The sequence below is a fragment of the Camelina sativa genome, chromosome 8 (genome assembly GCF_000633955.1).
Source record: "Camelina sativa cultivar DH55 chromosome 8, Cs, whole genome shotgun sequence".
NCBI classification, from domain to species: domain Eukaryota; kingdom Viridiplantae; phylum Streptophyta; class Magnoliopsida; order Brassicales; family Brassicaceae; genus Camelina; species Camelina sativa.
Window position 1 is genome coordinate 15,057,715 of NC_025692.1, and position 24,421 is coordinate 15,082,135.

The 24,421-nt window shown below is 36.9% G+C and overlaps 3 protein-coding genes across 5 annotated transcripts; all 3 read left to right on the plus strand.

Annotated features, from left to right (window-relative positions):
- Positions 1,698-3,421, plus strand: LOC104707209 (protein EXORDIUM). 2 transcript variants are annotated; one of them, XM_010423508.2, is made up of 2 exons: positions 1,698-2,186; positions 2,715-3,421. In XM_010423508.2, the coding sequence occupies exons 1-2, from the start codon at positions 1,808-1,810 to the stop codon at positions 3,281-3,283; spliced, it is 948 nt and encodes a 315-aa protein (XP_010421810.1). In that variant the 5' UTR covers positions 1,698-1,807; the 3' UTR covers positions 3,284-3,421. The 2 variants fall into 2 exon arrangements, with proteins under 2 accessions (XP_010421810.1, XP_010421809.1); XM_010423507.2 differs by having other exon boundaries at positions 1,699-2,638; positions 3,167-3,421.
- Positions 10,609-13,040, plus strand: LOC104707210 (serine/threonine-protein phosphatase 2A activator). 2 transcript variants are annotated; one of them, XM_010423511.1, is made up of 3 exons: positions 10,609-11,167; positions 11,546-12,178; positions 12,812-13,040. In XM_010423511.1, exons 1-3 carry the CDS (start codon positions 10,638-10,640, stop codon positions 12,819-12,821), a joined length of 1,173 nt encoding a protein of 390 aa, XP_010421813.1. In that variant the 5' UTR covers positions 10,609-10,637; the 3' UTR covers positions 12,822-13,040. The 2 variants fall into 2 exon arrangements, with proteins under 2 accessions (XP_010421813.1, XP_010421812.1); XM_010423510.1 differs by having other exon boundaries at positions 10,609-10,809; positions 11,188-12,178.
- On the plus strand, positions 17,250-19,080 carry LOC104709552 (zinc finger BED domain-containing protein RICESLEEPER 2-like). Its single transcript, XM_019228752.1, has 2 exons — positions 17,250-18,129; positions 18,206-19,080. The coding sequence occupies exons 1-2, from the start codon at positions 17,250-17,252 to the stop codon at positions 19,078-19,080; spliced, it is 1,755 nt and encodes a 584-aa protein (XP_019084297.1).

The window sequence follows — 24,421 nt, forward strand, 5'->3', positions numbered from 1 at the left end:
TAAAGATAATAATTTAATCAAGAGTTACTAGGGGACATTATATTATGGGGTTGTAAAAAAATTAAAGATAGGTCTTAAATTATTTAGGGTTCTCCAATGGTGATTCTAAATCTAAACTCAAAAATATTAAAATTAAATCAAAATGCCCAACAAAAAAATAGAATTGGTTCTAAATGTAGAGGTTTTGGAATCAAATCTAAGGTTTGGAATCAAAATTTTAGTTCTATATTTTTTTCAATTATAAAATAAATAAAATCTTCAAATTTGGAACCATGGTTGGAGATGGTGTATAAGAACTTTATAGCCACAACAAATTCTACTATACACCAGATTTACACAGCATTAATTAATCCAACACAATTCGTAAAGATCGTCTATGATCTTATAACATACAAATGGAAGCATACAATCCTTAGAGAACTCTTACATTTTCTACCATAAAACTCTCTATATGTAGCAAGATTCATTTCGAGCAATATTGGTAAGAGTACATTATCTACCGAACATAAGCAATGTTCTCAAGATGATTCAGACTGCCTCCAAACCTAAAACGGTGCAGGTTGACGAATAATAATGTGGTGTCGAGAGAGATCCAACCATAGTCCAGCTAATGTTTTTTTGTTAGTAGTACCATAACAAGCTCCTACCCTAGTCACGAGCTTTCACCCACCTGCTTCTATCACCACCACCAACTTAAAACAAAATCAATGATGACGTTGAAGCGCGTGACATCACGTGCCGACATCGTGTCAGTAAATGCCGCTATACCTATGGATTAGGAATTTTTAGGATTACTCTCGTCTCCTCTACCTCTATCTTACTAACTGCCAGCTGTACACACTTCCCCATATCTCTTTCAAAAATACTTAAAAAAGTAATGTTCTGTCTTAAAAACTATTATCCAGCCTGTCCGAAAGATTTTTTAAGTCTCCTCAACGTCTCTCAGAAGTTTCACATTTTTCTCTTTAACTGCCCCAACACGCGCTTTACCCAAAAAACAGCTTGCATAGAGGGTGTTTACGTCATTTTAGCTTATGGTTCTGATCTGTAACTAAGCTGTATATTCCACGCATTGTTATCGATACGGTCAATTTTGATTCCTCTTTTATCACACATTGGCTGTATGTAACTAGGAACATTGCTTAATCTGACACAATTAGTCCTTTACTAATTTTTCAACAGTGTATTATTATAAATACTTAACAGTTTTTTATTAATCCAACTAGATTCAATTTGTTACTATTATTTACTGATTAAATAAAAAAAAACATCACCTGTGTACAGCTTTTAACCACAAGAATCCTATGTCTCCATTCTAGGCTCCAAGAGTCTTATCCAAAATCCAAATGAAATCATATGTACCAACATATTTGCATGAGACTTGTAATTATCACATTATAGAAAATGTGTAATTTGTATTATGTAATGACAAAATAACCATTCGATAATTAAAAAAATTCGAATTTTGACATAAACCAAAAAAGTTGTATGTAATGAAAAAAGTGTAGGACTATGGTTCATTCCTTAGCTGTCAACAGTACAATGGTCCATTAACTCTTTTTATCTTTTTCCTATTTTCTCTGCAACTTCTCTTTCTCTTTCGCTTTAAAGCATATCTTAATATCCTTCTCTCTCTCTTTTTTCCACCTTTATTATTTACTTCATATTCAAAATCTAACCTTCCTATTAAATAATCTACTCAGAGAGTCATATATATAGCCCCCATCACACTCTCTATTTCTCACAAACCAATCTACACATCCAAATCCACTATTTCACAATATCCTCTCTTCTCTCTCATTTCAAAATGTATTCGTTAGTGTTTAAACTCTTTCTATTTTTGTCTCTTCTCCAAATCTGTCTCTCTGCTAGGAACCTAGCATCAGAAGAACCAAACCAGTTTAAACTATTAAAGTATCACAAAGGAGCTCTTCTCTCCGGCAAGATCTCCGTTAACCTAATCTGGTACGGCAAATTCAAACCTTCCCAACGAGCAATCATCTCCGACTTCATCACCTCTCTCACACACACTTCTCCAACGTCCAAAACTCTCCACCAACCATCCGTAGCCACGTGGTGGAAGACTACAGAAAAATACTACAAGCTCGCCGCGTCTGCTAAAAGCTCATCTCCTTCTCTCACTCTCACTCTCGGGAAACAAATCCTAGACAAGTCTTGCTCACTTGGTAAATCTTTAACCGATGGAGACATACGTAAGCTTGCTTCAAAAGGTGACCAACGCAACGCAGTCAACGTCGTTTTGACTTCAGCTGACGTGACGGTACAAGGATTCGGTATGAGTCGATGTGGTACTCATGGACACGCACGTGGTTTAGGTAAACGTGGCTCCAAGTTTGCTTACATTTGGGTTGGTAACTCCGAGACACAATGTCCAGGGCAATGTGCGTGGCCATTCCACGCGCCCGTGTATGGACCACAGAGTCCACCACTTGTGGCACCAAACAATGACGTGGGACTCGATGGTATGGTTATTAACTTAGCTAGTCTTTTAGCTGGAACCGCAACGAACCCTTTTGGTAATGGTTATTACCAAGGTCCACAAAATGCACCGCTTGAAGCTGCGTCTGCTTGTCCTGGCGTATATGGTAAAGGTGCTTATCCTGGTTACGCTGGAGATTTGCTTGTGGATACTACAACGGGAGGTAGTTTTAATGCGTATGGTGCAAACGGCANAGACAAGTCTTGCTCACTTGGTAAATCTTTAACCGATGGAGACATACGTAAGCTTGCTTCAAAAGGTGACCAACGCAACGCAGTCAACGTCGTTTTGACTTCAGCTGACGTGACGGTACAAGGATTCGGTATGAGTCGATGTGGTACTCATGGACACGCACGTGGTTTAGGTAAACGTGGCTCCAAGTTTGCTTACATTTGGGTTGGTAACTCCGAGACACAATGTCCAGGGCAATGTGCGTGGCCATTCCACGCGCCCGTGTATGGACCACAGAGTCCACCACTTGTGGCACCAAACAATGACGTGGGACTCGATGGTATGGTTATTAACTTAGCTAGTCTTTTAGCTGGAACCGCAACGAACCCTTTTGGTAATGGTTATTACCAAGGTCCACAAAATGCACCGCTTGAAGCTGCGTCTGCTTGTCCTGGCGTTTATGGTAAAGGTGCTTATCCTGGTTACGCTGGAGATTTGCTTGTGGATACTACAACGGGAGGTAGTTTTAATGCGTATGGTGCAAACGGCAGGAAGTTTTTGCTTCCTGCTTTGTATGATCCCACGTCGTCGACTTGCTCCACTATGGTCTGAGAATTAAAAGGATCCAATGTTTGGTCTTTTGGTAGTAGAAAATAATATTCTAGTGTAATTCTTTTTTATTTATTGTTTTGGTTACAAATTCTAGTGTAATTCAATTTATTCATTAATATCATTATCATTTTTCCCTTATTGCTCGTATATATTTTGATCTTTTATCCTTTAATTAGTTTAAAGATCATTTCCCAATATTATTGATTCAAGATGGCCTTGTCGCTTGGACGATTATTTAAATGGAATATTCTTAGACAATTTGGCTAAACCGTTTATTTTTGTCTAAGTTTCAGACAAAAAGCCATCCAACTTGTTAGACAAAAACAAAACAATGTAATAAAATAAATTAACAAATTATTAAGTGACAGATAATTGGATCGTAAGAAGCCAAAGCCAAAAACACTATATGGAATTTATGGACTTTAATCACTATGTGGATTATTTTAATACAAATTATAAGGTCTTTTTTTTTTTTTTTTCTCACTGAAATATTATATATATTGATTGTTCATAATGGTTGAGAGCAGTAAACTTACAAAAAACGGATCAAAGACAATCAATCAGCAAAACACATAACTAAAAGAGAAGACTAAAGCCTAGCCATATCCTCTAAAAAGAGCTCTTGTAACCATATAGGGTAACTCGTTGCTAAGTACGATTGGCGACGATCCTCTGACACTCTTAGCCAGTGGCCGAGCTAGACCAAAAGTTGAGAGGGGTCAAAAGATTTTTTTTTTCTTTCTAATAAGATAAAAATGTGATATTTATAAGGTCAAAATAAAATTTTATTTTTTTAGGGTAAAAATACAAATTTTTTGAAAGATCAAAGTATAAATTTTATTTTAATAGTATCAAAATACAAAATTTGTGAGAGTCATTTTGTTATTTATAAGTAAAAATATACCAGAATTTTTTTAATAGGGTCAGCTGACCCCACTCCCACTTTACTCGCTCCGCCCCTGCTCTTAGCTATAAGGTGAGCTCCAAGATTTGAGTTTCTGTCTTCCAACACCAGATTCCAATCTAAAAAATCTTCCAAACTTGCTCCCAGTAGAAAGGACTGCAACTTGAAAGAAAGCCATGCTTTTAGCCTAAAGACAACTCCAATAAGCTCTTTATCCTCTCAAGCAAAGATGATTTTTAGCATGCTTTCAATGGACCAAATCCAAGCTTGAATCTTTGCATACTGTTTTGAAAACATATCACCAAACGATATTCTACTATGCAATAAAATCGTGTCTGCATCATTCCGCAGGACCCAAGCAGCTCTACTGCTGTTTGATGTGTTATCCCAAGAAGATGCAAGATTGCATTTCAACCAGCTGAGAGGAGGGGGAGACCAATTCTTTTGTGCTTTGGACGAGCCCTGACTTACATGCTCAACCGATCCCTCTTTCATAGATTGAGCCGTAATCCATTCCTGCACATTTTCTCTGATTTTGTTGATCATGTCAGGAGGACTACAACTTTTCCTTCAATGCAAAACAGATTCCTATTTTTTCAGATTTGCCATAAAATCCAAGGGAAAGCTTTCCGGATTTCAACATGTACTTTGCTGTTTTTGCCTACCAAATACCAAAAGCACATAGTACAGATTTTGATAGAAGGATCGAGAATCAAACCCATTTTCTGAACAAGGAAAGTTGAATAAAGCCCAAACAAATTATAAGGTCCAATTCTTAAGTTTTCATTTGGTATATTGGTAAAAATTAAAAATAATCGTGCTATTTTTCTTGAGTTTAAAGGTCCATTTCACATATTAAGAAATAACAGTACAGTTGTCTTTAGTAATGTACACAATTCGTTTGACGTTAATTTTACAGAAATATGTATAAATAATAATATTTTTTATTCATTTAACCACAATCTTGGCCAAAGATGGAACCTAGAAAATGCAAAACTTATTAAATTTATTAAAAAAGGCATAGTGGTTGATGGATACTTAAAAATTATTTTCGGTGGATTTGCCCAACTTCAACTAGAGTAGGTCGCGTGATGGTCATGTGATCGGCCGGTGAACGGTAGGGACGGTTTGGTAACGTACGCGCTTTTGGTCTCTTGACGAATGTTTTAAAGTTGATCGTATCAAAAATCTTTGATGTCCCACCACCACTCATTTGTTCCTTCGTATATGTAAAACGTAGTATCGTTCCCTGCCATCACGATACACCTATACATGCTTTGACTTTGTTAAATCAATGATTTGGTGGGTCAAGGCAATGATAAGTGACAAATATCAGTGTTGATTTTTTTTTGGGTATCATATCACTGTTGATTTGAAACAGTAATTGTAGTCTTATAGTTAGTGTTGGGCAAATAAACCGAACCGAATGGACCAAACTGAAATTTCGGTTCCGGTTCGGATATGGTTAGTGGACAATAACCGATTGGATAGTGTTTCAATTATTTATGGATATAAGTTATTAACCGAACCGATATCCATTCGGTTATCCTAATCAAACCAAACTCATATTAAAATTATGTTTTAGCCAAGAATCGAACTTGAGTCCCCTGCAAACTTGAGCGTGCGAAGAGGCCACTGCACCACGTCGAAGTTTTGATATTTTAATACGTTTTAATTTTGATAAGATAATAAAAATTAAACTAAAAAACCAAACCAATATCATATATATTTAGACCAAAAGACCAAAATATTTTGAATAAATCAAATATCTAGAAGTTTTTAGATATATTTGTTAAATTATAATCAAATTTTATTTAAATAATTTTAAAAATATATATATTACACTGTTTCGGGTATCCGGAACCGACCCAAAAATAACCGAAACTGAACCAAAATAGTAAATTAATCGAATGGATCCTAAACCTCTATATCCAAACTACCCGGAACCGAATGGATATATCCGGAACCGAACCGAATACCCGAACGCCCAGGACTACTTATAGTAAATGGAACATTGTTTACGCGTTTTTCTTTGGTTTTTTTTTGGGTTCAACATACGACTATACGAGCAATTATCTAGGCAAGAGTTGTGCATGTCAGAGATTTACAAATCAAAACCTAACCATCTAAAAACGAAAACGAAGTCTACATTAAGAAGGAACACGATACAATTAAATAGAGGAAATTATTATCGCATAATCAAAAGTATCTTTAACCACCTTTAACCACTCACGACAATCTATAGCAAATTAGCCATCCACTTGAGCCAATGAGTCAATTAAAGCATTTTGAGCTCTATAGCAGGAGGTGGAGACGAGGAGAACTTCAAGACTAGTAGATGGGTCTGAATAAATTTGTTTCTTTGTGTTATTGTTCGATTACTCTCATGTTCCTATACTCTTGGCCAGTTGATCTCGATTTCAATAAGGTCGATAGTATGTGTACCATTATTCTGGTCTTTTTGTATTAAAAAATCCAAATTCTTTAAACGGTTAGTTCGTGTATAAAAGATATTGTCACAATTTAGGCACACCTTTAGCCAAATAAACCGTTTCTAAAATATTTTCAGTAATATTATGTAAACATAAGGAAATTTTAAAACATTAAAAATTGTTCACAGGAACAGATTACCAATATATAGTTATAAAATATCATATATATATATATATATTGTTGATGATAAAATATCATTAAGTTACATATACATTTTTTGTTTAAACTACACTTTAAATATCAAAATTATAGACTTTAGTTTGTTTAGATGATATTGGAAATTTCTCCCTTTTTATGTTCTACTAGATGAGAGAACAAGATAGATTGTTGTGGTTTAGTTTTTTTTAGCATTCCTCGCGCGCACTGCACGAGTTATCTTTTGGCGATACGAACAATTGCATTTTCACTGTCAATATTAGGTCGTTTATTGAGTAGTCAAAAACGAAAGCACAAACTATGGTGATCAATATCATATGAATGAAAATTTGGATTAACCACCACACATGATTAAATCTTTTTTTATCTGGCACTGTAGCAGTAAAAAAAACTGTAGTAAATTTAGCCAATTCCCAAGTCTCGTAATCTATTCTACCTCTTAAAAACCAAATACAAAATGACCAGTTTCTTCTTATTTTATAGTAAAATTACATTTAACAACACACATACTGGTCTTAGATACATAAAATAAAAATTTAGAAACAACGAGCCTGTTCGTTTTTGAGTCGTGCGACTGAATTTTTTTTTTTAAAGCTTGGTTGTGTCGTACAGATCAGTAAATTGGAGAAGAAGATACAATAATACAGATATGCAAATTTTTGGTAACAATAATTTGATTTGGGTTTACAGATCTTTAAACTAAAAAAGTCAGCAACAGTCGCTACTTCAAAATAAAAGGTTGGGTTGTATCGCCGTTTCATTTAGTGACTCCAAATTTCTTTGATTCTTGTCGCAGCGACAAAGATTTTGGAGAATAGAAAAGAGATGAAGAAAAGACGGAGAATATGTGAAGGTAATTGTTTGATCGCTTGCTGCTGCCGCAGCGACAGTCTCCCGAACAGGCCCAACACCACTCAAAGACAAAATCTTTAAGGTTCACCATAGTGAGAATGAACTTGTAATCCTGTGTATAGTTAGCAGATAGAGTCATAGAAAAGGTTTGCAGAGAAAGAAAACAACACAACAATGTAAACTTAAGAGAGAATTTTGATTTTTCTTGTTTGTTATCGAATGAGAATGAATATAATCACTTGCAAACTATAATTATAAGAACTAATTAAACATCTTTCTCTATATAGTCAAGACTCTTGCCATATAAGGATTTGTTTTTCTCGAACCTGCTACACCATACTACAAAAAGAAATATAGGAATAATTAAAGAAAACATTAAGCAAAACATAGTAGACAATTCTCATAATGAAGAAACTAACTTGTAAACTAGTTTGAACAAAATAAATAAACCATTACTAATGCATTAACATAGTATAGCTAAGCTACAAAAAATAACCAGTTACAACCAATATAAATTCATTCATGCGTGGATATAGACTCTTAAGAAGCCTAAAAAGCCACAAGTTGTACCCATCAGCTATTTGGAAAAATAAACATACTAATCAGTTCCAGTTAGACAATTTCGAGATGATGTTAAGATTGTCTTGACATCTGTACAAGATAATTTTCTTTCTTTAGGAAGTTCAGTCCTCTGTATCTTCACAATTCTAATATATATTCGAAAGCCAAGTCTCGTTGGTGATTTCTTCAAAAGAGTACTCTCTGAATATGCTTGATCTTCCGGTTTACCTTTCTCTGTAGTTGACCTTCATCTTCCACATCTTCGTTCACTAAAAAAAAAAAATATAGGCCCCGATTGGTAACCACTATTATTTGTGGCTGTAGAGACTTTGACTGTAAAATTTTTGCTGTATAGAATTTGGCTGCAGAGACTTTGGCTGTAGATACTTTATCTGTTAAAATCTAATTGTTAAAAAAAAAACTTTAAAAGCTATGACTGTAATTTTATCAATAACAAAATTGTAAAAAAATACAAATGTGATAATAAAAATAATAAATTTGTGAAGAGAAGTGGATGTCAAAAGAAAGAGAAAAAATGCTGATAATTAATCTATAAAAAAGGTTTGTGTAAAAATATATATCAATTTATATAGAGTTTTTAATTATGAGGAGGAAGAAAAAAAAAGTTTTTTAATCTTGATGGTTTTACAGCGTCATTTTGAAGTTTTAAAAAAAGAAGAGAAATAAAGAAGGAAAAAATATAAATGGCTGTAGAAACTTTAAAAAATAAAAAAGTCATTAAACCTTGATTGGCAAATAAAATGTTTTTAAGACTTCAAAATCATTTAAAGTCTTAAAAGCCTTCACCAATCGGGACCCTAGTAGGATCTGAGAGATATTATTGTAACGGCCCGTCCGTCACCTTTCAGTGGGCTCAATGTCCAATCTCAGTCCATGGACCCACCTTTCTTAATGGGCCTCACGTCCTCTCACTAGATCCGTGCGCGCATCCATATTCGACGGTCGGTTTGCTACGTCCACGAGATTTTAAAGACTTGTTATCATCCCTACAAATCACCACATGATCTTTCCCTGTGTTTTTGTCCTCACTCGCACAGTTCCGACAGTCACTTTCCGGAAGGTCACCCATCCTGAGACTACTCCAGCATAAGCATGCTTAATTGTGGAGTTCTCTCGGGATCTTTGACCGAAATGGTAACTGCATTTTGGTGACATAGATGGTCAAATCAATTCTTTTAAACCTCTCCGCAAGTCTCTGAAACCGGGATGTCACAATTCACCCCCACTAATAGATTGCAACATCCTCGATGCATACCAAGACCGTCATCACCAACGGTGTGAGCCCACTGGACTTCACACTCGTCTAGGTTCGGCTCTGATACCACTTGTAACGCCCCGACCGCCACCTTTCAGTGGCCCCATGTCCAATCCCAGTCCATGGGCCCCCCTTCCTTAATGGGCCTCACGTCCTGTCACTAGTCCCGTGAGCTCATCCATATCCGACGGTCGGTTTGCTACGTCCGGGAGATTTTAAAGATTTGTTACCATCCCTACAAATCACCACATGATCTTTCCCTGTGTTTTGTCCTCACTCGCACAGTTCCGACAGTCACTTTTCGGAAGGTCACCCATCCTGAGACTACTCCAGCATAAACACGCTTAACGGTGGAGTTCTCTCGGGACTTTTGACCGAAAAGATAAGTGCATTTTGGTGACAAAGGTAGCCAGATCAATTCTTTTAAACTTCCTCTGAAACCGGGATGTCACAATTATAAAGGTACTACAAAAATCAAAGCAAGAGAAGGCGAAAAGAGTCGAAATAGCAGTTACTACGAAAATCAAGCAAGGGACGACGAAGAAGTCAAGCAACATAAAAAATTCAAGATGATTGGTTAATTTTTGTCAAGGACATGTGGCATTGTCTCTATTACTGATGTGTGATGTGGTAGAAGGAAGAAGAAAGTTGGCCAACTTGGATTAATCAAACAACATAAAGAATTCAAGATAATTGGTTAATTGTAGTCATAGACATGTGATACTGTTTCCCTTACTATGTGTGATGTAACATAAAAATAAAGAGAGTTGGCCAACTTTGGTAGTATACTAAACTACAAACATTAGAAAACAACCTAATTAACTTGCATGATTAATGCATGTCTCGCCTGTAGCAATCACATAATTTTATATTCATTATATAGATTAATAATATTAATAATAAATTAATTGTAAATATAAATTACTAAAAGATATTTGTAGATAGATATATTAAACAATTAATAAATCCATATAAAATCACATTTTAAAATGTTAAATATCATGATTTTGTTGGGTTAATGAGCCGGCCCGTTCTAGCCCAATAAGGATAAATGTTTTATTAACCCTTTTACTCTCTCTCACCTGTGTTACGTCTCTGTAAATACTCCGAAAATGGAACCTCCAAAGTCCGAAAAGACGCCGGAGAAATCAACCTCCGAAGCTCCAGTCACCGTTTCCTCCGCCTTTCCTCCTTCCGGATGCTGTACTAACTGCGGCGGACCAACGATTTCCGAACCACCACCACTAGCTTCATTCCCGGAGATGTCACCACCACCGAACTACCGCCCGATCCGAGCTCCAGCCATCAATCTCCCACACAACTCTCAGGCGATCATTCTCTCCCCCGTTCCTCACGCCGAACAAGTCCCTGTCGTAACTCCGCCGTATCAATTCGAGACTCCGATCAAAAGAATCCACTCCCCCGACGATATCCGCCGATTTCAGGAATCTGCTTCTTGTAAGAACTTCCTAGGGTTCGTTGTTTCGTTATCGGAATCGATCCGTGGGCAAAAGATCTCAGATCCTTGTCATATCTCACCAACCGTAGCCGCCATAGTTTCAATCCTCGAAACCTTGTTACAATGGATCGACGAGATTCCTCCTGCTCAACAATCAGCTCGATACGGCAACGTTTCGTTCAGGTCATGGCACGAACGGCTCNGCCCGATCCGAGCTCCAGCCATCAATCTCCCACACAACTCTCAGGCGATCATTCTCTCCCCCGTTCCTCACGCCGAACAAGTCGCCGTCGTAACTCCGCCGTATCAATTCGAGACTCCGATCAAAAGAATCCACTCCCCCGACGATATCCGCCGATTTCAGGAATCTGCTTCTTGTAAGAACTTCCTAGGGTTCGTTGTTTCGTTATCGGAATCGATCCGTGGGCAAAAGATCTCAGATCCTTGTCATATCTCACCAACCGTAGCCGCCATAGTTTCAATCCTCGAAACCTTGTTACAATGGATCGACGAGATTCCTCCTGCTCAACAATCAGCTCGATACGGCAACGTTTCGTTCAGGTCATGGCACGAACGGCTCCGTGAGAGAGGTGAAACGCTTATTCTTGAGTTTCTCCCTGAGGAATTCAAAGGATCTAGGATTGAGATTGTTCCTTACTTCTTGGATAGCTTTGGGAACTCGAGTAGGATCGATTACGGAACCGGACACGAGACTAATTTCGCGGCGTGGTTGTATTGTTTAGCTAGGATGGGGATTGTGAAGGAAGAGGATTACCATGGTTTGGTTGCTAGGGTTTTTGTTAAGTATTTGGAATTGATGAGGAAACTGCAAATGGTTTACTGCTTAGAACCAGCTGGATCTCATGGAGTTTGGGGACTTGATGATTACCATTTCTTGCCTTTCATATTTGGGAGTTCTCAGTTGATTGATCACAAGTATATGAAACCGAAGTCGATTCATAACGATGACATTTTGGAGAATTTCTCTAGTGAATACATGTACTTGTCTTGTATTGCCTTTGTGAAGAAGGTGAAGAAAGGTTTGTTCGCTGAGCATTCGCCGTTGTTGGATGATATAAGCGGTGTACCGAACTGGAAGAAAGTGAATAGCGGTTTGCTTAAGATGTATAAGGTCGAAGTGCTCGAGAAAGTTCCTATTATGCAGCATTTCCTCTTTGGCTGGCTCATCAAATGGTATGATTCATCTTCTCTTTTCCTTTTGTCTCATTTTTAGCTGATATAGAAACCTTTGGTTGTGTAATGGTTTGTATTGGATTATCTATCCTGAGAGGAATATTTAGAATGACTATTCATGTTGGTGATCTTAACCTGTGATGATTTATGATATTGAGAATTCATAGATGGCTTACCAAATTCAGAACAGATGATACTTTAGTGGAATCATGGTCTTCTGGGTGATCAATGGGTCTACTGGGAAGTCATAGCTTCTCGGTTGTTTTTGTATGAATTTTGCTGATCTTGTAAGGTAGAGAAATGTTTTAAGTTTGCAGATCGAGGTTACATTACCTGCGGATGGATTTTCTAGTATGTGGTTTCGCATGTGTGATCATTAATTGGATACTTGTAGAGAATTATTTGCTAAAAACTTATGTGAACGTATTTTGGTACATCTGCACATTATTGTTTGCATCGCCATTCTCTACCTAATGTCATTGTGAAAAAAAAGTGACAGCTTCTTTTTAACCTTTTTAGCTAAACATCTCTTGTTGAGTTCTACACAGCTGGATGTTTATTTTGCACCCTTGAATGGCATATGTTTTAAAACATCTTCGTGGAATCTAATTGTGTAGAAAATGGTGTTCGCAGGGAAGAGTGATTTACTTTAGTGACATACATGGAAGCAAGGACAGCGATCTTCTCGTCCTTGAGGTGGCTTAACATAAAGTAGAGACGCTTTTGCTTTTTACATGTAATCCGATACGCATGGTTTATATTTTGGTTGTCTATCATGCCATCTTCTGCTTGTATTCTCTGCGTTTTAGACGTCACATTGTCTTTTTGATGATTCTTTTCTACCTCTTATGCTTTGAAAGTATCTAATAGAGTTCAGAACCAGATCAAGAGAAAACGACAATCGAAACAATGAGGCTAAAACTTTCCTGCTTGTGATCTCACACGAGACTCTTATTTAAGAAGAAGAAAAAACTAGAAACGATAATTTTAATCACCAATATCACTCAATGTGAGTGACTATGTTAATGATTCATCAGGACAATGCATATGATCAGCATGTACCTAATGGGTAATTCACCCATCAGAAATTATTGAGGTTTTCTGTTTTGGATTGTGAAATGGATGATGATAAGCTCATAAGAGTATATGAGAGGCAAAAGTGAAGACGTGCAAGTGAGAATGCACATGAGAAGGAAGCTTGAGTGAAGAAGAAGATATCTTTAAGTCGTAACAAACTTTAGAGAGTATAAATAGTGAGTAGAGTCTATTGTAAAGCGGCATCCTGCGTGATCATTTGTGTTGTTAGAGCGTATGGCTCTGTTCTTGGTGATGAGATTGGAGAACTGTAACTCCAAGCTTATCAAATAGGGTTTGAGATTGTATTGTGGATTGAGAAGAGATAAGAGAGAAGAGTTCTTACCTTCAAACTTATCAAATGGTGCGTTTGTGTGCTCGGATCGACTCTAACGCCATAGATCCCGTTGCAATTCCAGTTTTCACAGGTGCGAGATCTGATTTGCGTCCTTGCCTTGATTGGATGGAGCATTGTTTTGTGTTGGGAGATTACACAGGTTTTGAGAGATTACACTTTGCACATGGCTTCATCGAAGGCGACGCAGACGAGTTTGTTCGTGGTGTTGAATCAGTGATGCTTTACCGGAGTTGGCATGCGATGAAGGAATCACTGTTAAGCGCGTTTGGTACCGATGATGATCCAGAGCGAATCAGCTTGGTCTTGGAGCGAGAACGACGATGGGAGAAACTCCAACAATCGTTTATGGCGAAGCGATCGTCTCAACAACGATCTTCTGAGAAAATCCAACCAATTTCAGTGGAGCAAGCTCGTTGTCATCTGTAAATTCCTGAAGAATCATTGAATNAGAAGAAAAAACTAGAAACGATAATTTTAATCACCAATATCACTCAATGTGAGTGACTATGTTAATGATTCATCAGGACAATGCATATGATCAGCATGTACCTAATGGGTAATTCACCCATCAGAAATTATTGAGGTTTTCTGTTTTGGATTGTGAAATGGATGATGATAAGCTCATAAGAGTATATGAGAGGCAAAAGTGAAGACGTGCAAGTGAGAATGCACATGAGAAGGAAGCTTGAGTGAAGAAGAAGATATCTTTAAGTCGTAACAAACTTTAGAGAGTATAAATAGTGAGTAGAGTCTATTGTAAAGCGGCATCCTGCGTGATCATTTGTGTTGTTAGAGCGTATGGCTCTGTTCTTGGTGATGAGATTGGAGAACTGTAACTCCAAGCTTATCAAATAGGGTTTGAGATTGTATTGTGGATTGAGAAGAGATAAGAGAGAAGAGTTCTTACCTTCAAACTTATCAAATGGTGCGTTTGTGTGCTCGGATCGACTCTAACGCCATAGATCCCGTTGCAATTCCAGTTTTCACAGGTGCGAGATCTGATTTGCGTCCTTGCCTTGATTGGATGGAGCATTGTTTTGTGTTGGGAGATTACACAGGTTTTGAGAGATTACACTTTGCACATGGCTTCATCGAAGGCGACGCAGACGAGTTTGTTCGTGGTGTTGAATCAGTGATGCTTTACCGGAGTTGGCATGCGATGAAGGAATCACTGTTAAGCGCGTTTGGTACCGATGATGATCCAGAGCGAATCAGCTTGGTCTTGGAGCGAGAACGACGATGGGAGAAACTCCAACAATCGTTTATGGCGAAGCGATCGTCTCAACAACGATCTTCTGAGAAAATCCAACCAATTTCAGTGGAGCAAGCTCGTTGTCATCTGTAAATTCCTGAAGAATCATTGAATCAAGTCGGTGAAATCGTCGTTGAGAGGGAGCAAGATTTGTATTTTGAATCGATTGGTTCAGAACTAGAATCGGTTCTGAAATCGCAACCGTAAGCCTTATCGCAATCGCAGGCCGTATCGCAATCACTGGACGTGTATCGCGATGTCAACGCAAACGCAACATTGCCAAAACCGCAAGTATGCATTTCTGATGATTCTGAGCTTGTGAGGGATGAAGTGACTTTGGTGTTGGACAATCACAAGTATGTGGTTATGAACAAGAAATTGGAGTAGGAATCAATTCAAAAGAACATCAAGATTAGTGATGTTAATATGGGCTATATGCCCGCGGGCCTAAACGGGTCTAGTATAAAAATTTAAGCCCGTTACCCATTTATTTACACTATAAGATTAAACAAGGCTTTAATGGGTTGACCCGTTTAAACCCGCGGGTGTAACGGGCTTAATCAAAATTAAACGGGTAGCCCGTTAAAAAAATTATGACTTTGTTTTACCAAAACACTGTCGTTTTATGATTAGGGTTTTTAGAACAAATCTTCTCCAAATCTCGCTGCTGGTGGCTGGAGAAGAAAAAAGGAGAATTTTAACGCCACCTCCGTCATCACCTCCGACGAATATTTCGTCATCACCTCCGTCATCACCTCCATCATCACCTCCGTCATCACCTCCGTCATCACCTCCGTCACCACCTCCGTCACAGATTCCACAGATTCAGAGGTCTCTCCCTAATCTCTAATCCCTCAATTCGATTTGATTTGTGGGTTTTGGTGTGGTCTTGTTCTGTGTTGTTGTATGATTCATTTGGCTTTGTGGGTTTTGTCAGAGAAGTACCCTACATATGAAATTGAACATTTGTACTTAACATTTGATTGATTGATCCGGTTCTTAGTAAAGATTTGAGTTGTTGTGTTTATGGGAATTAACTTAGCTTCTCAAGCCATTTGACAATGCATGTAGAGGTTATAAATGTTGTTTATAGCTTGATATTGTGTTGAACTTTCTGATTCTTTATTGTTGCACAAGCTTGTTTGATCTAGTAGATTAGTCCGTCCAATAGTAAATCACCAATTTCGTTTTTATTTGATTAGTTTGTGGTTCTTTGTGGTCTCGATAGTTGCAAGTCAGAGATGATTCTAATGTTGTTGTTATGTAATCAGGTGTTACGCTCGTCTTCACCCAAGGGCAGTGAACTGCAGGAAGAAGAAGTGTGGTCACAGAAACCAGGTTTGATTTTGTTGCTTGCTTATCTTTTGGTATCGTTGTTTTGTTTACCCTATGATATGTTTATCTGAACAAATTTTTGTTGTTGATGTCTTTTTGTAGTTGAGGCCTAAGAAGAAGATCAAGTAGAGAGACACGTATCAAGTATCTCATCTCTTGCTTTGCTTGCTTCTTTTTGTTATCTTCTCTTTGATTGGGTTTGTTTTCTTTTTGTTTCGGTGATGTTAAAAGATAATATCAGTATAAGGATTTGGTTTTCTATCTACTCTGAATCGGTTATGAGATATTCATGCTTAATTCCAGATTACTCTCTATCCGTTTTGAACTTTTGAATTCGTAGTTTTACTGTGTTTTCAATTGTTTGTCTCTGTATTATCTACATATGCATTGGCTACTTGGCTTGATTAAGAGAATCTATCTTGTTATATTGGTAAACAATGTAAGTTGAGCATGTCTTGGTGATTTTGATCTTGGAAATTAAAATTTGAAAACCTAGAATGTATTTGTATGATAATCTGAACATTAATCAGGTTTAGCTTTCATCTCGCTCTATTAGATAACTATGATTACATTATGCTCCATAAAGCTAATTGGTTTGATTGATCCGGTTCTTTAGCTCATTGAAAACAAAAATCTGAGGTGGTTATTTAGCTCATTGGTTCATATTCATAGGCTTATTCATGTTCCATGCATTGAACATTTGATTGATTGATCCGGTTCTTAGTAAAGATTTGAGTTGTATAATCATCTTTCTCATATATCATTGTTTCTGAAATTTGCATTGCTTAACATCATAAACATGTAATTCAGGTGTTTGAAGCTGAGCATGTTACTACGGGAAACATTAGACTTTACTTTGGTACCAGCACTCTTGCTCTGGTAATCAATCTCTCTCTGTTTTTTAAGAGTTCATCATCGAGTCTTTTGTTTTCCAGTTTGTTTGTTTGGTGAGTAGATACAGAATGTTTGAGTTGCTTTGCATATATATCAGCATCTGAGTCTCATTTTTATAAGCATTTCACATATGTCTCCTCTTTTATTAATTTTGCAGAATGGACTTAGAAACTGAACATTTGATAGCAAGGCTTAATGCTCAAAGTGATTATATGGATATGAATGAAGAAGATTGTGATATAGATGTAGAAATTGATGGGAATGAGGAGGAAGAGACAGAAATGCTCCACGGAACAGATCAAAGTGAAACTCAATCAACAACTCAAGCAACTCAAAATGCTCCATGGAAGAGAAAGTTAACTTCAAAGGTGTGGAAAGATATTGTGTTAGTTGGGGTTGAAGATGATGGCAAAGAAAGAGGCAAATGCATCCACTGTGGAACCAAGTTGGTGATCAATACTAAAACACATGGGACTAAGAGCTTGATTCGTCATTTGGAGAAGTGTCCAAAGAAACCAAAGAATGAAGATAGGCCTCCATATGATCATCAGATTAACCGTGAGATGACAAGTGAGATCATAATTTACCATGATTTGCCATTTCGCTATCTTGAGTATGAGAAACTTAGAGCAAGAGACAAGTATCTCAATCCCGAGTGTCAACCAATTTGTAGACAGACTGCTGCAGCGGATGTGTATAGGAAGTATGAGATGGAAAAGGTCAAGCTGAAAGAAGTACTTGCAAACCAGCGTGCGCGTGTCTGTTTCACTTCAGACTTATGGACAGCTCAAGGTAAAGTTATGAGTTATATTTGTTTGACAGCCCACTACATTGATGAAAACTGGCACTTGAATAGGAAGATTTTGCAATTCTGTGAACTTAAATCTCCTCACACTGGTGAAGAAATCTCTAACAAGATTCTGGAATGTTTGAAAGAATGGGGATTGGAGAAAAAGGTATTTTCTATTACCTTAGATAATGCAACAAACAACAATAGTATGTTGAACATTCTCAAGGGTCAACTTCAAATGATTAGTGGTAGTGNATAGTGGTTTATTATGTGATGAAAAATTTATGCATGTTAGATGTTGTGCCCATATTCTTAATCTGATAGTGAAGAAAGGTTTAGATCTAGCAAAAGATGTTCTGCACAACATCAGAGAGAGTGTGATATATGTTAAAGCATCTTCAAAGAGGAGAGACGCTTTTGCTGCATGTGTTGAGAGAGTAAAGATTAAGAGTGGAGCAGGGTTATCACAGGATGTTCCTACCAGATGGAACTCCACATATGAGATGCTTGTAAGAGCTTTGAAGTTTAAGGAAGCATTTGTCAGCTTGAAGTGGTTTGACAGCAACTACAAGACTTTGCCTTCTGATGATGAATGGAATCGTGGAGAGAAAATCTGTGAGTTGTTGAAGCCGTTTAGTGATATCACGACACACTTTTCAGGTTCTAAGTATCCTACTTCTAATGTCTATTTTACACAAGTGTGGAGAATTGAACTGTTGCTGAGGAAATTTGCATCTTGTGATGATGAAGATGTGGCAAAACTGGCTCAGGATATGCAGATTATGTTTACCAAGTATTGGGAGGATTATAGTCTTATTTTGGCAATGGGAGCTGTTTTAGACCCAAGAATGAAACTGCAAATGCTTGAAGTAGCTTATGAAAGAGTTGATCCAACTACTTCTGCATCGAAAATCAAAAAGCTTAAAGACAATTTGGAGATGCTCTATGAAGATTATAAGGCTAAGTCTAGGACTTGTTCTTCAAGTATTTCTGTAACTCCAAATCCGCATGATTGGGTCAATGAATCTCCACTTGATGATGATTATGACAATGTAAGAATGTTGCTTTTGTTGTTTATGTTGCTTGTGTTGCTTATGTTGCTTATGTTGCTTATGTTGCTTTTGTTGTTTATGTTGCTTGTGTTGCTTCTTTTCTGTAGGATCTTTTTGAGCTTGAAAAAAGCATCAGAGTTGGAGTAGGCAAGACAAAGACACATCTGGATATCTATTTAGAAGAGCCAAGATTGGAGAGAAAGTCTTTTCCAAAATTGGATGTTTTGTCCTTTTGGAAGGACAACCAGCATCGACTTGGGGAATTAGCCTCTTTGGCTTGTGAAATACTAAGCATTCCCATCACCACAGTAGCATCTGAATCAGCCTTTAGTATTGGATCTCTAGTCATAACTCCTTACAGAAACTGTTTGCTTCCAAAGAACGTTCAAGCTTTGCTCTGTACCCGTAATTGGTTACGTGGTTTTGCAGATTATGAAGGTAACTAAACTCTTAACTTTTACATAATACTATTTTCCTTAATAAGTGAACTTTAACTTTTACATAAAACTATTTTCCATAAAACTCTTAACTTTAACAGGTAACATAGAGAACAACTATGACATTGGCACAACAACATGTACTTCAGAAGAATGTTAAAGATCAGGAGATTCTATCATGCATTGAATATGTTGCTTCTGGTGTGGTCTTGTTCTGTTTTGTTTTGGCTTCGTCATTGAATTGGTTTGTTTGGTACTAGTGGGTTTTGTTCTGTTTTGTTGTATCATACAAGTATGAATTCGTATTTCGTTTCTTTGATATATAATGTTTTCGTTTCTGTTTTCGTTTGTTGTTCTCTGATTACAATCTCTAGTAAAAAAGTAATCTTAAGTAAAAAATCAAAAAAAATTCCATCTAAACGGGTCTAAACGGGCCAGATAAATGGGCAGGGTCTAAACGGGTACAAGGTCTAAACGGGCAGGGTATAAACGGGTAGAGTATAAACGGGTCCAAAACGGGCAGGGCATAAATGGGCAGGGTCTAAACGGGTACAAGGTCTAAACGGGCAGGGTATAAACGGGTAGAGTATAAACGGGTCCAAAACGGGCAGGGCATAAATGGGCAGGGTCTAAACGGGTACAAGGTCTAAACGGGCAGGGTATAAACGGGTAGAGTATAAACGGGTCCAAAACGGGCAGGGCATAAATGGGCAGGGTCTAAATGGGCAGGGTAGCCCCATTTTAACATCCCTAATCAAGATGATTAATGTTGAAGGAGAGGTTGAGATGTTTTAGATTTTGGCTGGTATTGCTAAAACTGGTTCTGCATTCTGACTGTTCTATAAAATGTCTTCAAAGAAAGGATGAGTACATTCAAAGAGAAAGAAGGTGATAGGTTTGAAATCATGGATGCTTAAGTAAAAGAGGAAGCATATACTGCTTGTTAGATTTGGAGATTATACTGCAAGACAACAGGAAACAGAGAGTCAATTGTTACTATGGAGCCAATTGTCATAGATGTTTGCAGTAGCAATTGTCTATATTTTTACACTATAAATATGAATGTATTGTTTCATATTGCTGTACGCACTTCTTCTATATACAATAAAAGATCGAACATAAAACTCTTTCTCTATTAGCTTCTTGTATACATCTTTTGCTTATTTTTAGATTACTCATATATATTTATGATACAACATTATTAAATTAAAAAATTAATTCATTTTTTCCTTGCAGATATTTTGGCCTGTTCATTTCCCTATCGCTGGCGACAAAAACCGGTGATAGCGACCAAATATCGTTCATTTGCCTGTTGCTGGTTTAGCGACCAGTCGCAGCGACATGATTCAGCGACCAACGACTCAATTTTTAATCGCTGCTTTTTTTAGCGATTGATTTTAAAAAGATGGCGAACGAAACCAACAATTACTAAAATGTCTTCGTCTTTTTTTTTAAAATAACAAAAAAAACCCTAATATCGATCTATCTCTTTATCATCTCCATCGATCTCTCTTCTCATCTCATCTCTCTTCTCTCATCTTCCCATCGAGCCATAGAACTTCAAACCTCCATCTCATCTCCATCGATCCATATACGCATCGATCCATAGAAATTCTCTCATCTCCATCGATCTGTAGAAATTCAACCTCCATCTCCATCGATTTCTCCATCTCCATCGATCCGTAGAAACTACATTAAGGTAATCCTCAAACTTATGGTTCTAGTATGAGTTGGGTTTTTGGGTTTAGAGTAGTGGGGTTTCTGGATTTTTATTGTTTTTTTTGTTTGGTTTGAACTCTTAGCAAACCCCCAAAGTTCTTTGCTCATTTTGTATGATTTTAATGGGTTTAGTTTAAAATTGGTATTTTTGTTATTTACAGCTTGTGGTTCTCGATTTCAGAAGAGTGAAGTCACTTCCAGAATCAATTATTCACAAGGTATGTAATTGGTTTATGATTAGACTTGTATTGTTGTTAAATATGAGCTACACAAGCTTCTCATATGTTCAATCTTCTCACAAGCTACACAACCCACTAGGCTTGTATTGTTGTTCTCTTTGTTCTAAGTTTGTCAGTATAATTTGGCTGATTTGTGATCTCAAATCTATATATCTTCTGTTAAGAGTGAATGGTTTTACTTTTGTTTATAAGGTTCGTTTCTGAATCATGGTAGTGGATAAAAAGGTTACTCCTTATTTGTGTTGATTTGGTTCTACACTGATTTCATCAGGCCATTGTGTTGATGATGGATATTGGTCTTTGTGAGATTGTATCAGGCTGTATTGTTCCTTAGTTCGTTTGTCTTATTAAGCCTCATTTGATAGCTTGGCTTACGCACATTTAGGATGTGTTTCATCATATCTACATTTACGCACATTTGTTAATCATTCTTATTGTGTTTATGCAGCCTGTGATTTGATCTGTTGCTGTATTCCAAGGCTGTCAAGATGAACAATGATGATGTAAGTTATATATATTTTTTTTCTGTTTTTATAGAAATGTAAGTTTGAATTTGGTTGATTTTGATTGAATATAGAGTTGGTCGTATGAGGAATGTCGGTACTTTCTTCAACTTTATACTACTGAGAAAAGAATGGGGAACACAACAAAGACAAGATTGAATCAGATTGGAAAGGATTCTGTCACAAAGAAGTTTGAAGAAAAATTCCAAAAGAAATATCCATGGATTATTGTTACTGGAGCAGAGGGATGAAGCGCCCAACAAGGAGAAACAAGTGTAGATTCTAGAGTGGATGCAGAAAATGGTGATGAGGCAGATTTAGTTGATACAAGTATGGCACCACAAGTGGTAGGAACACAATTTAGAGTGGGAAGTTATGGATCAAAAAGATAGCGGAAGGAGGTTGACATAGCTATAGAGACTTCTTCTTCAAGAAACTTGATTCTTACCCGTAAGAATGAATTAGTTGAGAAGATGTTGGAGCATGATGATATTTGCAGTGTTGTGCATGTAGTAGAGATTCTGAATGATTTGCCTGGAGTGAGGATGTGGTCCCGTTTCCACAAAGCCTCGGTTGACCATCTTATGGCTGATGTCGCCAATCGATAGGGTTTCATTGCTTTTTCTAGTATTGAGGATAAGATTAGTTATTTGGAGCATAGGACTGGAATAAGTATTGATGACTAAACTTGTTTATTTGTTGATCACTTTGCTATGATTATATGAAAGTTTCAGAACTTGTTTATTTGTGACTTTTGGTTATGATTATATGAAAGTTTTTTTTTTTGGTTTATGGCTACATGATTTTTTTTTTGGTTTATGGCTACATGATTTTTTTCTTGGTTTATGGCTACATGATTTTTTTTGTACATGTATAATGGTTTTGGAGATGCTTAGATGGATGTTGGAGATGATGATGATGATTTGGAGTTGTTAGAAAGGCTTAAAAATGAGAGGTTGATTCATAGAACAGATAGAGGAGGAGGATGGCTTCATGTTCAGCAACTAATGCATGGATCAGACCAACAATGCTACGATATTCTGCGGATGAATCAAAGAACATTTGAAGCATTATGCAGGATGCTTACTACAAGATATGGTTTATAAGAGAACAAAGATAGAGGTTGCAATTTTCACACTGAAGAAGCAGTTGCTATGTTTCTTGATATGGTTGGTCAGGATAAAACCGTGAAAGAGATTGTTGTAAGGTATTAAAGATCATTGGATACAATAAAGAGGAAACTTGATGAAGTTTTAAGCGTTATTCTGAAGTTTGCAGCAGATACAATAAAACCTGGAGAAGGAGAATTCACAAGGGTAAGCTTAGTTCTGAGAAATGATGATCGATATTGGCCCTATTTTAAGGATCGCATTGGAGCACTTGATGGAACGCACATCTAAGTTCGTCCTCCAAGTAAAAATGCAGAAGCTTACAGAGGAAGAAAATTGGAACCAACTATGAATGGCTTTGCTATATGTAACTTCGATATGAAGTTCATATATGCATATGTTGGAGTACCAGGTAGAGCACACAATACAAAGGTGTTGACTTATTGTGCGAAGAATGAAGTTTCTTTTCCACATCCGCGAAATGGGAGGTATTATTTGGTTGACTCTGGATATCCCACAAGGACAGGGTATCGTAGTGTTAGATATCACCTTGATCAGTTTACTAGAGGAGGACCACCACAAAACATGCGGGAGTTGTTTAACAGGAAACATTCAGGACTATGATCAGTGATTGAGAGGACTTTTGGAGTTTGGAAAGCAAAATGGAGAATCTTAGATCGTAAGCATCCTAAGTATGGTTTGACTAAGTGGATCAAGATTGTGACAGCAACCATGGCACTACACAACTTCATACGTGAATCACATCGAGAGGATAATGATTTTATACATTGGCAAAGAACAGAAGAATATCATATTCATGGCAATGAAGATGGTGGTGATGAAGATGATGATGATGATGATCATGGTGGATATAATTCATATGAACCTACTGGAGACAGAGCAATGGAAGGGTTGCGTGATACTATCACCGGTCAGATTGGTAGAGGACGTCAATTGCTTTACTAAAAAGTTTTAGTGTGAAAATTTATTTTTTTATGAAAATAATACTTATGTAATTCATGGTATTAGAATTGATTAATTACAACTTATTTCTTTAATTTATATTTTAATTAATTTAAATCTACACAATATAAAATTTTCATCAATACACATATTTATTATACATTAAAAAGGTAAAAAACTTAATTAAACTTGAAAACAGAGATTACATAGTCAGTTCAATAAAGTAAAGCAAGATGTTAAATAAAAAAAAACTTTAAAAAAAATTAAAAAATCATAGTCTCTAGCAACAGCCTAACGAACGACGTAGCGATAGTCACAGATTTAGCGATATGATTTTGCGACAGAAAAACGAACAATATAGCGACAGTCATTGATTTAGCAACAGTCGCTGATTTAGCGACAGGATTCAGAGACAGGAAAACGAACAACAAACAGTGTCACTGATCGCTGGTCGCTGAAACCAGTGACACACAAACGAACATGGCCTTCTTCAAAATAATTCATTTTTTTTTTTTTTT

Coding starts and splice junctions, on each gene's coding strand:
- LOC104707210 (XM_010423511.1), top strand. CDS start 10,638: ATGGAACCTCCAAAGTCCGAAAAGACGCCGGAGAAATCAACCTCCGAA. Junction 11,168..11,545: donor TACGGCAACGTTTCGTTCAG/GTCATGGCACGA, acceptor CGTTTCGTTCAG/GTCATGGCACGAACGGCTCC.
- LOC104707209 (XM_010423508.2), top strand. CDS start 1,808: ATGTATTCGTTAGTGTTTAAACTCTTTCTATTTTTGTCTCTTCTCCAA. Junction 2,187..2,714: donor AGACAAGTCTTGCTCACTTG/GTAAATCTTTAA, acceptor CTTGCTCACTTG/GTAAATCTTTAACCGATGGA.
- LOC104709552 (XM_019228752.1), top strand. CDS start 17,250: ATGGACTTAGAAACTGAACATTTGATAGCAAGGCTTAATGCTCAAAGT.